The sequence below is a fragment of the Benincasa hispida genome, chromosome 1, assembly GCF_009727055.1.
Source record: "Benincasa hispida cultivar B227 chromosome 1, ASM972705v1, whole genome shotgun sequence".
NCBI lineage: Eukaryota > Viridiplantae > Streptophyta > Magnoliopsida > Cucurbitales > Cucurbitaceae > Benincasa > Benincasa hispida.
This window is the reverse complement of record NC_052349.1, coordinates 39580160-39596247: the sequence shown is the minus strand read 5'-3', so window position 1 is coordinate 39596247 and position 16088 is coordinate 39580160. Positions and strand designations below refer to the sequence as shown.

At 39.7% G+C, this 16088-nt stretch overlaps 1 protein-coding gene across 3 annotated transcripts in view; it reads right to left on the bottom strand.

Moving 5' to 3' along the window:
• LOC120080791 (transportin-3) overlaps positions 1 to 16088 on the bottom strand; it is a 104984-nt gene that overhangs the window by 16740 nt on the left and 72156 nt on the right. For all 3 annotated transcript variants that reach the window (XR_005482648.1, XM_039035423.1, XM_039035431.1), the window contains exons 19-22: positions 12657 to 12844; positions 12490 to 12582; positions 2048 to 2235; positions 1815 to 1926 (exon numbers count right to left, since the gene is read on the bottom strand). Coding sequence is in view for 2 of the 3 variants with exons in the window: in XM_039035423.1 (XP_038891351.1) it covers positions 1815 to 1926; positions 2048 to 2235; positions 12490 to 12582; positions 12657 to 12844 (581 nt within the window). In the remaining variant the exon portion in view is untranslated. The remainder of the gene's footprint in view (positions 1 to 1814; positions 1927 to 2047; positions 2236 to 12489; positions 12583 to 12656; positions 12845 to 16088) is intronic.

Here is a 16088-nt window from a genome sequence, read left to right as displayed (position 1 = left end):
AGAACATGCAGATTACCTGGGGGGGGCCATATAGTGTATTCAAAATAACTTTCATTGAATTAGTTAAACTTAGCCAAACAAAGGAATCTAGAGTCGTCCCCATCTTTTTTGGAGAAGAACGTGTGAACCAGATCCTGTAACATCTCAATTGAAAGGTATATCTTCTAATTATTAATTGAGTTCTCAATAGTAAACATGTTCTTCTCACACCTTATAAAAAAACTAGTTTTGAATACAACAACTCATCACCTCTTTCAAAGTGAGTTTGGCTCAGTGGTATTGGCTTGACCTATGTCCCAAGAGATTGGAAGTTCAATCCCCCACCCCGAAGTTGTTGTACTAAAAAACACAACTCATCTCATCCAATGGGTTCAAGGACATCTTGAATGGAAAGGATTGAAGAGATAACTAGCTATAAGATAGAAGAAAACAAACAAAAAGCTACCCAAGAAAAGCAGAAACAAAATGTAGGAGTCTACCAACATCTCAAAGTCACCGATTGGTGACTGGAGACACAGCAGAAGAAGCATGTAAGGTGCGCAATACTGTCTGAGGTTGTTAGTAGAGGTCGGAGGTTGGACGGAAGGAAAGGTAGGGTTTCATGGTGGCTTGGGTTTGTATCAAGGAGAAGAAATGACTAGGAATGGGAAAAGGCAGTTGCTGGACTGGGGTTTCAAGGTGGACGAAGGCTGGACGAAAGGTGGTCGCCAATTGGAGAGGATTGAGGTGGCCGATGGTGGTCAAAGAACGAATGAAGGGGCTAGGGTTATTTATTTATTTATTTTATAATTTTTAAAATTTTTTAGAAAAGAGAATGGAGGGTTTTATCCAAAACTATGACCAAGGCGAAGAGTGGTCAGAGGTTGATAGAGGGTGGTTGAGACATTTTAGGTGGTCAACGGTGGTTGGAAATAAACGGACAAACGATTAGGGTGGGTCAGACTTGGTTGATGGGTGGCTAGGGTTTGGGAGACACGTGTCCATATCCTCTAAAGCCCAAGAAGAAATTGCTCCTCAATGGACTCCAAATGTCTTTGAAGTGAAATTCTCATCACCTATACAAGGAGTAACAAACAGGCAAACAAGTTGAGGTTTCAACACTGAAGAACTCTCCCAAAAATCTTAACTAGTCCTAATCTCTAGACAACACAAGTAAAAATGAGTGGGATGATATAGGATTCCTCGTGTTGATGATTCAGACTTACTAATTAGTAAGGAAAAGGCCAAAAGCTTTACCGTACACTATTTTGGGAACTATATGTAATATGATGGTTTATTTGAGTCCTATCAAGCTTTTGTTTCTATGATTGACCGAGTTTAAGTACTAGCCAAAATCCATGAAGTTCAAATGCATTGTTGGAGAAAGTAACACGAGATGAGATTAATACATTTGAGGGACAGTGGCTGACTAGCCAAGTGGGAAACAAACTGTGGAATGCATGTGAAATTTTACAGTGAAGGATGACTCTTTTAGCCTCGTTGAGAGAGGATTTATTCAATTCTATGAGATTGGCGAGTAGGAAATCATTGCTTGAATGGCTAAACTCTACGTGGTATTTGTGAATTGTGTTAGATTGATTGTTGGGTTAAGGTGAGTTTTCACTTATGCGAATTGGACACGTTAGCCACTCCCAAAGAAAAAGGACAAGCACCCGGCACTAGCCATCAGAAAAATTGGTTGCTGACATTTGAACTGTAAGTCTTTAAGATTATAGCTGCATCGTCTGATATCATTTGGATTCTCTACTCCATCAGCCAACAACACAACTATATTCTTATGGAGGGATGGAAAAGAAGCGATGCATAGCACTTACAAGATAGGTATGACATTGCTGCTAATGCTGCTCCACGATGCATGGCTGTGCAACATATAGCAGCCTTCTGGAATGAAACCTCCAAAAGAGAACCAGATGCAGCTAATATTTCCTGGAATACGTCCACAAATCAAACAGCCATCAAATTCTATTTTCTCCTAAAGGATAAATGAAACTATACCTATAATATTAAAGAAAGAAAAGGAAAAGAATAATGGAACTAAAAGAACAACCTTGTGAGAGCATCGGAGAAAAATTGATGCAAAATTTGTGTAAGCCTCCACTAGATCAGGTTCTTGGTCACATATGTACGAGGAATTAATAGCACTTACGGATGCTGCATAAGTAAACCTTTCAAAAGTGGTGATAAACAAATGCCCAAATTTTTCTTGATGGCCATATTCTTCAACAATAACTGAAGCTGCAAATGATAATTTATTAAAATAGTTGGTCAGTAAAAGCACTGCCTGTATGTCTCCACAAATTGTGGGACAGTGCCTCAAGGAAAAAAACATTTCTAAGAAAATCATAACCAAGTCAATGGATGAAAAAAATTTGTATCTTTCACAAACTTGCCCAAGCTAACAATATGCTCGCTGAAGTAGCATGGTGGCCTCTTATCTTTTAGGAAGTAGGTTTAGGAAAAGTGATTGGCATTGCTAAGTAGCATGGTGGCCTCTATCATTTTTTTTTTTTTTTTTTTTTGAAAAGAAAACAAGTCTTTTTATTCAAATAATTAAATGAGACTAATGCTCAAAGTACAAGAGAAATGTACAAAGAGCATAAAGCATAAAATCTAAGGATCAGAAGGTGCACCCGAACATCTCAACTAGGTTGACACCCCCTTAGTGCCCTCATCATATCTTACAAACTAACTCAATGAAAAAATGTTCAATGCTAAAATAGTCCTTACAATGAATCAATAAAGATACAAAAAGACAGCTGTCAACCAAAGCTTCTACAACAAAATACCAAAAAGAAGAAGAAAAAACATCCTAAAACAAGATCACACTATGCTGTAACTCTGAATCCAAAGACTTCAAACTTCTGTCAATCTTCTTGTATGAAGGCCCTCCAATTTAAGCTTATTTCTTGTAATGAGTAACCTGCGAAGGTTTTAGAAAGAGAGCACCACAAATGAAGCATTAAGCCTAGCAGCCTCAAAACGAGCAAACCAAGGAGTTTTCTTGTCTTGGAACACTCTTTGGTTTCTTTCAAACCAAAGTTCAACGAGCAAAGCTTTTACTGCATTAATCCACAACAGATTTGGAATTTTCTTAAAGGTTGGCCCTATAAGAATCTGCTGCACATTATTCTTGAATTCATTATCGAAAACCCAACAGATATTAAAGCATTCAAAAAGAGATCTCCAACAATTATTGGCATAGGCACAATCATAGAATAAATGCTCTAGATCTTCCCCTTCTGCTTTGCATAAAACATACCAATTAGGAGATAAACTGTGAGAAAACAGCTTCTGTTGTAAAACAGAAGAATAATTAAGTGTTCCAAACAACATGATCCAGACTGTAATACTCACTCTCCGAGGATGGTGGCCTCTATCTTCTTCAGGAAAATCATCCTTCAAAGTTGTCTTACAACCTCAGTTATGAGTCTTCTTCCAATTCTGTCAGTCTTATTCCTAAGTCTACTTCCAGTTTTAAATCCTTGTCTTGTGAAAGCTAAGTCATGTTATGGCACTTTTGTCTCGGTCATCAAATTTTGTATCTTGAAAAATTATTTCCTCATTTCTTCATTAATAAAAATAACGAGTCATTTTTAATGTGAAATTTGTCATCTCCCAGAAATACCAAAGATATTAATCCAAGTGTGCCCTACAAATCTTCCAACCCTTTTGTATTGATCCATAGTGGCATTTGGGGGCCTTCGCTAGTTAGAAATATATTAGGAGCACAGTAGTTCATAATTTTTATTGAATACCATATAGGGCTACCATGGACATATCTCGCAAAGGATAAAGCTGAAACATCAACTATCTTCCAATCCATCCATTCTATGATTTCGACTCAATTTCAAAATTTGATTCAAATCCTTAGAACCGACAATGCTCGAAACTATGTCAATTGAATTCTTGAACCATTTCTTTCATCTCAGGGTATTGTTCATGATGAAAATAAAGAGGAAGGAGAAAAGAAACACACGAATAATTTACGTGGAAAATCCTAGGCCAGGGAGAAAGAACCACGATCTAGACTAGTTTTTTATTATTCAAGTAATATAGAAATACAGAAAGACTGCTCAAATAAATAGACAGACAGGAAGCTTTAGGCCCATAAGAGAATTACAAATAAGCCCCTAGGGCAAACCAACCCTTTTTCGACACTCCCCCTCAATTGGGGCGTAAATATCAACTAGACCCAACTTGCTGATACAGTAATCAAAACTCTGTCTTAACAACCCCTTTGTAAGGACATCTACAATTTGTTGATTAGAAGGGATGTAGGGAATACATATGCTCCCATTGTCCAGTCTTTCTTTAGTGAAATGTCTGTCAATCTCGATGTGTTTGGTCCTATCGTGCTGGACCGGATTGTTGGCAATACTTATTGCTGCTTTATTGTCACAGAACAATTTCATTGGAAGCTCACTGTCTTGTTGAAGATCTGTCAATACTTTCTTCAACCAGATTTCTTCACATATCCCATACTCATGGCTCTATATTCGGCTTCTGCATTACTTCTGCCAACCACTCCCTGTTTTTTACTTCTCCAAGTGACCAGATTGCTCCAGACAAAAGTACAATACCCAAACATAGACTTTCTATCAACAGTAGACCCAGCCCAGTCCAAATCAGTATATGCTTCTATACCACGTTTACTAAACTTCCTGAACATAAGACCTTTACCAGGAGTGCCCTTTAGATACCGTAGAATGCGTTCGACGACTGTCATATGTTCCTCATAGGGAGCATGCATGAATTGACTAACACCACTCGCGGCATAAGATATATCAGGTCTCGTGTGAGATAAATATATCAACTTCCCGACTAACCGCTGATATCTCTCTTTACTAACAGGGGCTCCATTGTTAACATTACTCAGTTTGGCATTATACTTCGTAGGGGTGTCTATAGGTTTACACCCAGTCATTCCTGTTTCTTTGAGGAGATCCAGAATATACTTTTGTTGTGAGACAGAGATACCCTCTTTCGACCGAGCCACCTCCATCCCAAGAAAGTATCGCAATTTTCCCAGATCTATAATTTCAAATTCTTCAGCCATCTTTGTTTTAAGTCTCATAATTTCATCAGTATCATCACCGTCAGAACAATGTCATCTACATACACAATAAGTATTGAGATCTTTCCTGAACTAGACCTTTTTGTAAACAATGTGTTATCTAAGTGCCCCTAATCATACCCCTGTGCTTTAACAAACGTGGTGAATCTGTCAAACCTCTTGGAGACTGTTTCAACCCATGCAGTGACTTCTTCAATCTACAAACCCGATGCTTAAACTGGTTTTCGAAGCCGGGTGGAGGGCTCATATAGACTTCTTCTTCGAGTTCTCCATTAAGAAACGCATTCTTCACATCCAATTGGTACAAAGGTCAATCTTTATTAACAGCAACAGATAACAGCACCCGGATCGTATTGAGTTTGGCCACAGGAGAGAATGTCTCAGAGTAATCAATACCAAAGGTTTGGGTAAAGCCTTTGGCTACCAGTCTCACCTTGTATCTGTCAATCAAACCATCGGATTTGTACTTGACAGTAAAAACCCATCTACATCCAACCGTCTTGTGCCCCTCAGGAAGAGCAACCTGTTTCCATGTCTCATTTTTCTCTAGAGCTCTCATTTCTTCCATAACTGCAGCCTTCCACTCAGGAGTTTCCAATGCAACTTGTATATTACTTGGAACCATTACTGTATCTAGACTGGTAGTGAGAGCCTTGAACTCAGGAAATAGATTACTATATGTCATGTAACTATGCATAGGGAACTTTGTACATGACCTAGTCCCTTTTCTCAATGCAATTGGAAGATCAAGAGACGCATCACGGTTTTTCTCTTCTCCAAGTTTCTTACTGTAGCTAGCCGTCTGATCTATGGATCTTTCTTTAGAACTTCTCACACAATCACTTTCCCTTCCACTATTCTCGTTTGCTGGAGTTATTTCCTCAGTGTTGTCTTTTCCATCAGTTTCTCCATCCTCCTCAATTCCCTCTATTTTCTCATCATTTTCACCAATCTCTATATCTCTGTCCACTCTGCAATTATTAGTCTCAACACAATTATCAGTATCACAAGCAGGGATGTTCATACCTGAGATTGAGACCGAGTCAGACTCATGAACTAGAGCCGGAGAAGCGACAGGCAGCACTGTTTCCTTCCTGAGATTCTTCCTGTAGTAAGTTAACTAAGGGACTTGATTAGTAAGAAGAACAGGACTAGGGAGAACAAGGCTAGGATGTTCAGGTTCAGCCGACACCTCTAGGAGAATGGAATACGTGGACCAGTTAGCCTCTTCACTAGGACTCTCTCCCTGAAGAGGACTAATGGGAAAGAAAGGTTGATCTTCGAGAAAGGTGACATCCATAGACATAAAGTATTTCCGAGACGAGGGATGATAACACTTGTACCCACGTTGATGGAGAGGGTACCCAACAAAGACACATTTCTGGGCACGAGGAGTGAATTTTGTACGATTGGGACCGTGGGTATAGACGAAGACAACACATCCAAACACCCGTAGAGGTACGTCAGGAATTAACCAGGTGTTGGGATACGATTCTTTGAAACAGTCAAGGGGAGTATGAAAGGCTAAGACACGGGAAGACATGCGGTTGATAAGGTGGGCTACAATGAGGATAGCATCGCCCCACATATAGGAAGGAAGAGAGGTAGATATCATAAGGGTACGAGCGACATTTACTAGATGCCTATTTTTCCTCTCGGCTACTCTGTTTTGCCGGGGAGTATAGGCACACGAGCTTTGATGGATAATTCCTTTAGAGACCAAGAAGTCCCTAAACGAGTTATTAACGAATTCACGCCCCGTTGTCACTCCGTAAAATGTCAATTTTTGTGTTGAACTGGGTTTCTATGGTCGCATAGAATTGTTGGAAAACAGAGGACACCTCAGACTTATCGGTCAAAAGAAAGACCCATATCAGTCTGGTGTAATTGTCAATAAAGGTGACAAACCACCGTTTTCCTGTAGAGGTGGTTGGTGAAGGATCCCCAAACATCACTGTGGATAAGACTGAAAGGTTTGGACGGTTTGTAAGGCTGAGGATGAAAAGAAACACGACTTTGTTTAACCCGGATACACACATCGCACTGTAAGGATAATAGATTAATATTATGAAATAAATGCGGAAAAAGATACTTCATATATTAAAATTGGGATGTCCCAGATGGAAATGCCATAACATAAAATCGGTTTCAACAGTAGAGAAATTCAAAAAAATAAAACTAGTCCTATAACCATCCTTAAAGGAAGTTTCATCAGTCAGGAAATAGAGTCCCCTATCGTGCCGAGCAGTGCCAATCGTCATCCCCGAGCTTAGATCCTGAAACAAAACAATGTCGGGTGAGAAACAGTCTGACAGTTTAGGTCCCTTGTAATTTTACTGACAGATAGTAAGTTGTACGAAATTTTAGGAACATGCAACACATCACGCAATATTGGACCCTCAAACGGAGAAAGATGTCCTTTCCCTACGACAGGGGCAAAGGACCCATCTGCGATTCTAATCTTTTCATTTCCTGCGCTCAGGTGATATGATACAAAATGATCAGAAGACCCAGTCAGGTGATCTGTTGCTCCAGAATCCACAATCCAAGGCCATTTTCCATTAATGTTAATAAAACTAAAGGATTGAGTCGTACCCGAGTGTGCAATTGCACTAACCCCAACAGCACTTAAGTTACTCTGACCGTCAGTTTGAAGCAAAGTCGAGGTCTTGTCATTTGGAGGTTTTCCATGTAGCTTCCAGCACTGGTCTTTCGTGTGCCATGGTTTTTTGCAATGCTCACAAACAGGTGGAGGTTTCTTGTCACTATCAGATCCGGAGGATTTGGTGGCAAAAGCAGCAGCCTCAGTAGATGTAACTACTGAAATATTCATGGCACTATACTTTTCTTCTTCGAGGCGTATTTCAGAGCACACCTCCATCAGTGACGATGTAGGACGTTGGCCCAAGATCCTGCTGCGAACACCATCAAACTTCGGATTTAGCCAAGCCAGAAAATCATACACTCAATCAACTTCCTCAATTTTAGAATACTGCATCCCACCATGTGTACATTTCCAGATAATCTCACGGCATAAGTTCATTTCTTGCCATAACAAGGATAATTTGTTGAAGTATGATGTTACGTCCATAGTCCCTTGCTTACATTCATGGACTTGCTTGCGTAAGGTATAAAGGCGGGATGCATTCTGCTTCTTCGAATACAACTGCTATACTGCATCCCAAATGTCTTTGGCAGTTGCCATATAAAGTAACTGTCTGCCAATTTGAGGTTCCATGCTACTCACCAGAACTGACCGTAGCAATGAATCTTCTGCTTTCCATTCATGGACTTGCTTGCGTAAGGTATAAAGGCGGGATGCATTCTGCTTCTTCGAATACAACTGCTGTACTGCATCCCAAATGTCTTTGGCAGTTGCCATATAAAGTAACTGTCTGCCAATTTGAGGTTCCATGCTACTCACCAGAACTGATCGTAGCAATGAATCTTCTGCTCTTCAGATACATTCGTGGGGGCTATCGGGTTCAGGTTTGGGTATCTCCCCAGTTAGATAGCCAAATTTTTGTCTTCCTTCTCGCCATTCTGATGGATTGCAACCAGGAGAAATAATTTTGGCCATTCAACTTTTCTCCAATAATAATTCCTACAGAGTGTCCTATTGATCCAGATAACAAATTTGCAGCAGGTAAAGAATGGAAAGAGTTTACTGGGTTCTCGGAGCATAGCTGTACATTGGACGACTCTGGTTGAGCACTTTGCGAGTTTGTACCAAGAACTGACCCAAAATCCGCGAGTTGTTGCTGAAGGAAAAGAAATCTACTTTTAATCTCATCAGAACACACCCCAATCACACCTGTCGGAGAGTTCGCCGGAAACATGACAAGACCAACGTCACTGCAGTCAGAGTGGACAGGCTGATCGGAGGTTGCTGGTCAGAGACACCACCGACTAGCCGTGCCAAATAAGTCGTTGCGGCTTCCAGTCTGAACCCTAGGGTTGTCGAGTTTGGACGCCGTGAAGGCTGCTGGATTCGTGGTGAAGGCTCGTCGAGTTTGGACGCCATCGACCGATCTGGTGTGCACGGAAGGTTGGGTTGCGATCGGATCTACTCGCCGAACGTCGTTTGCACCCGACAGATCGACTGATCTGCGGGTGAAGTGTGGCTGGGCGTTGTTCAGATCTGGACGCCGAAATCCTTCTGCACCCAATACGTTGAAGACTCCGATAGGGTTTCTGTGTTCCTCCACGGCCGGCCGCGACTCAGTCTGTCCGCGATTCTCCTTGACTGGGCGTGACCCGATCTGTCCGTCGATGGATTGGGCTGTCTGTCTGGCAACACTCATTTGTTGAAGAAGGCGAGGTAAGGCAGTTATCTCAAAATTGGTCGTCAAAGGAGACTCATCAATGGTGGCTAGAGTTTCGTCGCCAGACTCTAATACCATGATGAAAATAAAAGAGGAAAGAGAAAAGAAACACACAAATAATTTACGTGGAAAACCCTAGACCAGGGAGAAAAAATCACGATCTAGACTAGTTTTTTATTATTCAAGTAATACAGAAATACAGAAAAACTGCTCAAACAAATAGACAGACAGGAAGCCCTAGGCCCATAAGAGAATTACAAATAAGCCCCTAGGGCAAACCAACCCTTTTTCGACAGTTCACAATAGTTCATGTGTGGACACCCCTTAACAAAATGGGATTGGAAAAATACATCTCTTTCAGGGTAGCACGTTCTCATGTTTGTCCATCATGTTCCTAAACATTTTTTGGGGAGAAGTCAATCTTATAAATAGAATATTTTGTATCCCAATAATTCAATAGGGGAAGAGTGGCTGCTTCAAGAGGGCTTAGACAAGGTGATCCTCTCTCCCCTTTTCTTTATCTTCTAGTCAGCGAAGTGTTGAATGCATTAATCTCCAAACTCAATCATTCTAGCATCATTAAAGGGTTTTTAGTTGGCAAAGAGCAAGTCTAAGTCTCCATACTTCAATTTGCGGATGATACCTTATTGTTTTGCAAACATGACAGCACTATGCTGTCAAAACTTAAGCATACAGTAGAGCTATTTGAATGGTGTTCAGGGCAGAAGGTAAATTGGGATAAATCAGCACTCTACGGCATTAATGTGGATGATAGTGAGGTCTATAATGCAGCAGCCTCTTAAATGTGTTGGCTGACCACCTCCCCTTCCTTTATCTAGGGTTGCCTCTGGGGTGTTATCCAAAAAGAGCCTCCTTTTGGCAGCCGGTCCTAGATAAAGTACAAGGCAAACTCGACAAATGGAGAAGATTCAATCTATCAAGGGGTGGAAGAGCCACCCTTTGTACCTCAGTCCTTTCAAACCTCCCAACCTATTATTTGGCAATCTTTCTTATGCCCGAAGGGGTAGCAACTAAAATGGAAAGGTTTATACGAAGTTTCTTTTGGGAAGGTAATAAGGGCAGCAAGCAAAATCACTTGGTCAAATGGGAATTGGTTCAAAAACCTATAGCAGATGGTGGTCTAGGTCTCGGAGGGCTCAGAGCTATGAACATTACACTACTTGCTAAATGGGGATGGAGATTTTTCAATGAGCAAAACTCTCTTTGGGGTAAAGTGGTCAGAAGTATCCATGGTACGGATGCTTTTGATTGGCATACGACAGAGAAAGGAGTTAGAAGCCTGAAAAGTCCATGGGTCAGCATCTCAAAAACATGGCTGAAGGTAGAATCCTTGGCCACTTTCAAACTTGGTAATGGCAGTCGTATTGCTTTCTGGTTAGACACTTGGGAAGGACATTCTCCATTCAGCATCCTTTTTCCTAGCTTATTCAGAATCACCACGCTACCCAATGGCTCAGTTGCCGATCATTGGGACAATAACATAGCTTCGTGGTCCATTACTTTTCGAAGATCGCTTAAAGATGAAGAAGTGTCAGCCTTCCAAGACTTGTTGAGGAAAATTGTAAGTAGAAGCCCTTCTCTCTCTTTTGATAAAAGAGTGTGGTCCATCTCAAACAATGTCCATTACAATGTTAAATCCCTCAAAAGCCACCTCACACCATTCTCCCCTTTGGAAAAGCCCATCTTCTCGGCTATTTGGAAAACAAAAAGCCCAAGAAGAGTCAACATCCTCATTTGGATTATGCTTTTTGGTCAGCTGAATGTACGCTTGAAAGTCCTCCAAAAGAAGCAACCAGCATCCTCCCTTTCCCCCACAGTATGCCCACTCTGCCTACATCACAGCGAGGACTCGCTTCACCTTTCTTTTAATGCCCCTACTCAAGTTGGTGCTGGAATAAGCTGCTGTGTTTTTTTCAATCTTCCATGGACCTTGTGCAATGATTTCAAAAGTAATGTGTTTCAGCTCCTTGCCGGCCCACCTCCCACAAATCTATCCGTTTGTTATGGTGCACTGCTGTAAAAGCTTTATTGGTAGACCTTTGGTTTGAAAGGAACCAAAGAATTTTCCATAACAAAGCCACTAGTTGCCAAGATCGCTTTGAAGCCGCCCGTCTTCAAGCCTCCTCCTGGTGCCTCCTCTCCGACCTTTTCCATGCCTACAGCCTTTCAGACTTCAACCTCAATTGGGAGACCTTTATCTCAACCCCTCCCAACGGACAGCACTAAAATCCTCCAGATTTCTAGATTCCAGCAACGCATATTGAACTTTTTATATTTTTATTATTTTCAGGCCACTTGTTTTGGCTTCATCCTTGGTTTTTTCACTTTTGTTGTCTCTTTAGGCTTTGTCCACTTTTTGTAATCTTGTTCTCTTATCTCTCAGTCATGGAATAGAATTGGATATGATGAGGATGCTAAGGGAGTGTCAACCTAGTTGAGACGTTCGGAGTGCATCTCCTGATCCTTTCACAAGCACTTGTATTCTCGCTTTGCTCTTTGTATAACTCTCTTGTACTTAGAGCTTTCGCTCATCTTTATTTATTAATATAATGAATCGTTTCCTTTTCAAAAAAAAGAAATATAGCCTTTTTATATAGAAGAAAGACTGAATACATAAAAGGAAAGAATTATGATGAGAGTAAAATAAAATCATTGAAGATTTTACAGCTAATTATCTTATTTACAACCAAAACCTCTATTTTTGGAGGTTTAATGGATTAACCAAAAAACTTCTAACCACATAAATATTTCGTTGTATTTTCTGTTTAACCAAAAATCTCTTCATGGCTAATCTACTTGGTTATATTTGCTATTTGATTTTTTTTTTCTTTTTCACTCCCATTGGGACTTTGTATCCTTCAAACACTTATTCCTTTTCATAATATCAATGAGCAGATGTTTCTAGTTAAAATAAAAATAAAAATAAAAGATATATAACTAACTTACTACAAACTGGAACAACTAACAACTCAACTAAAGTTTCTAAAACCACTGCCAATCATGCTACATCACACTTTTCCACATCATCGAATGAAGATAATAACTGCAACAAAGAGTAAATAATATTACCTGTTTTGATGTAACATTCATGACCATGGAACAAAACAAAATTTGTCGATAAGCAATCTAAGACTTTCGGCAGCAATGCAACAAAGTGTTGACCTGCATATTAAACATTAAATGGATGGGTCTAGTAGAAGACAAAAAACGAAATAATCAAAAGATAAACAGCAAACCTGAAGACTGGATGGCTAGAGATAGAGCACGACAAGCTGCCGCAGAGAGATTACCATTCTCCATATGTTCACACCTTAGAAGTTTCTCTAGCATTGGCCAGAAAACTATCAACAAAGAAAACATAGGATCATCCAGAGTAGGCTCAGTTGACAAAGACGTGGCTAGATGGCTAAATACAGTACCCATCCTGAAAACAAACAACCAGACATAAGGATTTGTGCAGAAAACATTGTGTCATACAGGAAAACCATAACAGATTGAGCAGTTTATACAAAATAAAACCAAGTCTATAAGGGAAAAATAGATAATGGCTGGTGTGTGACCATGCTAATACAATACCCATGGACTTGATAAGACTCAACAAGTAAATGGATGAAATACATGGAAATGTTTATTATTGGCGTGTCAGTGATAATTTAGGAGGGAGAAATTGGATAATGCTATAACCTTTTTTTTCCTTACTAAATCACTGACGTTAGTAGAACCATGTTCTCTTCCTAAATCCTTTGTGTCAGAACTGAGGAAATCATAGAGGCCAAGAAAGGTGAATATTGTATCTTGGTTGATCTTCGTGGAAATTCTAAATATGGTAAATTAAAAGAAAATCTGCTTTTTGGTCTTTAAATTTGGGTTGCTACAAGTTGCATCTTGTCAAAACTAAAGGTATGAGAGAATAATGATAATCTATTCCATTCACTAAACTATGTATGTAGATAAGTGTGCAAAAGTAGCCTTAGTAAAAAAAACTAAAAAAAATAAAAGAGAGGTGTTAGAAATTGCATCTCCATAAGAGGTGCTTCGAGTATGAAGATCATTGGAAAATCAGGGGACTCAATATGAAAAGAAAAGGGGGTTGCCTGGTGTAAAACTCTTAGGTTTGAGAAAGAATCAAAATACCTTATTCATTCACCAAAGATATGAATATATACAAGAGTACAAAGCATAGAAAAGGAAAATATCACAAAATATTTACAAGAATGGAAAACCCTAACTATAGAATTATAACACCTGGAAAGACCTTTCGGCAGTATAGATCTTTTTTTCTCCTTAGCAAATAATTATGGAAGTTGCTCTCTAAACAGGGAGGAAGTGGAAAAGTCGGGTGTTTCTTGAGGATGGAAGAGGAATGGTCCGTCTTTATTTTCCTTGGTTGAAGGGGAAGCAGACTTCAATTTCCAAACTCCCAATTAAATTTGTTAAAAGATAGAAAATAGAGAACACTAAGTTTACGTGGAAAACCCTAGAACACGAAGAAAAAACCACGATAGAGAGTCTCTTTTATTATTTTTAATACACAATGAAAGTTACAATAGAAGTCATATATAGGCTCTAGCAAGCCCTAAAATAAAGGAAATAAACATAGGGTCAAGTAAAATACTAAAATACCCTTGGGGCTATAAACTATCAACAAAGCCCTTATTTTCAACACTTCCCCTCAAGTTGGGGCATAGATGTCAATCAGACCCAACTTGCAAACACATGGGTCAAAATTTTGCCTGAGTAACCCTTCGGTGAGAACATCAACTTGTTGACTAGATGGAATATAGGGAATACAGATACTGTCATTGTCCAGTTTCTCTTTTATAAAGTATCTGTCAATCTCCACATGTTTCGTTATATCATGTTGTACAGGATTATTGGCTATGCTTATATAGGTAGAACACTGTCTTGGAGTAGATCAGACATAACTTTCTTCAACCAGATTTCTTCACAGATTCCAAAACTCATAGTTCTATATTCAGCTTTAGCACTACTTCCAACCATACTTTTCTTCTTACTTCTCCAAGTAACTAGATTACCCCACACAAGAGTACAATATCCAGAGGTAGACTTTCTGTCAATAATTGATCCTGTCCAATCAGAGTCGGTATAAGCCTCAATGCATTTCCTGCCAGTTTTTTTGAACATCAAACCTTTACCTAGTGAGCTTTTCAAATATTTCAGAATCCAATTCACAGCTTCCATATGTTCTTCGAAGGGTGTCTGCATAAACTGAATAACACAGACAACATAGGAAAATCTAGTCTAGTGTGAGATTAGTAAATCAATTTTCCCACTGGATGCTAATACCTCTCTTTATCAACAGGAACTTTGTCAACAGAATCTCCTCGTTTCGCATTGAATTCAATAGGAGTGTCAGCAGGTCTACATCCAGTCATACTTGTTTCTTTTAACAAGTCAAGAGTGTATTTCTGTTGTGAGACAAAGATCCCTTCCCTTGATCTTGCCACCTCCATTCCAAGGAAATACTTTAGATTCCTTAGAGCTTTGATCTCAAATATTAGCCATGTTCTTTTTCAACCTGGTGATCTCAGCAGCAGCATCTCCTGACAGGACAATATCATCCACATACACAATTAGAACAACAATTTTCCCAGATACTGACCTTTTTGTAAACTTGTGATCAGAGTGTCCCTGAGTGAATCCTTGGAACTTAACAAAGGTAGTAAACCTGTCGAACCACCCTCTCGGGGATTGTTTCAAACCATACAAAGACTTCCTAAGTTTACAAACCTGATGATTAAACTAAGCTTCAAAACTGGAGGGGGGCTCATATACACCTCACCTCTTCTTCTAATTCACCATTCAGATATGCATTTTCACATCAAGTTGATGGAGAGGCCAATCTTTATTAATTGCAACAGAAAGAAAGAGCCAAACCGTATTTAACTTCTCTACTAGGGAGAAAGTCTTAGAATAATCTATCCCATAAGTTTGAGTAAACCCTTTTGCTACAAGTCTGACATTGTACCTGTCTAGAGTTCCACCTGATTTATACTTCAGAGTGAACACCCACTTGCACCCAACTGTTTTATGCCGTTTAAGAAGAGCAACAAGGTCCCACGTATTATTCTTTTCAAGAGCTCTCATTTCTTCCATGACGGTAGTCTTCCACTCAAAAATTTCCATAGCCATATGTATGTTTTTCAATATTGTTACTGTATAAAGGGTGGCAGTGAATGCGCTGAACCCAGAAGACAGATTACTGTAAGACATACAACTATATATGGGGTACTTGGTGCAGGATTTGGTGCCCTTTCTCAATGCAATACGCATGTCAAGAGAGATATCATAATCCTCTAGTTTGTTTGATTCCTCATCTGTAATGGAATTTTGATTACATTTTCTAGCCTGATGAAAAATCTCACTCTCTTGTATTTCTGTCGAAGTTTCATCACTACTTGCAACCCTCTTGTGTTTCTGTCGAAGTCTCATCACTACTTGCAACCCTGTTTATTCTCTGGAACTAACATATAAGTCTCATCACTACTCATCACTACTTGCAACCCTCTTGGTTTAGATTCATGAACCGGAGCTGGTGGAGTAGTAGGGGAAACCATTTCCTTTTTGAAATTCTTTCTATAGTAGGTTATCCAAGGGACTTGTTTAGTGGGTAGAACGGTGTCATGGGCACTCAGGATAGGTTTAGG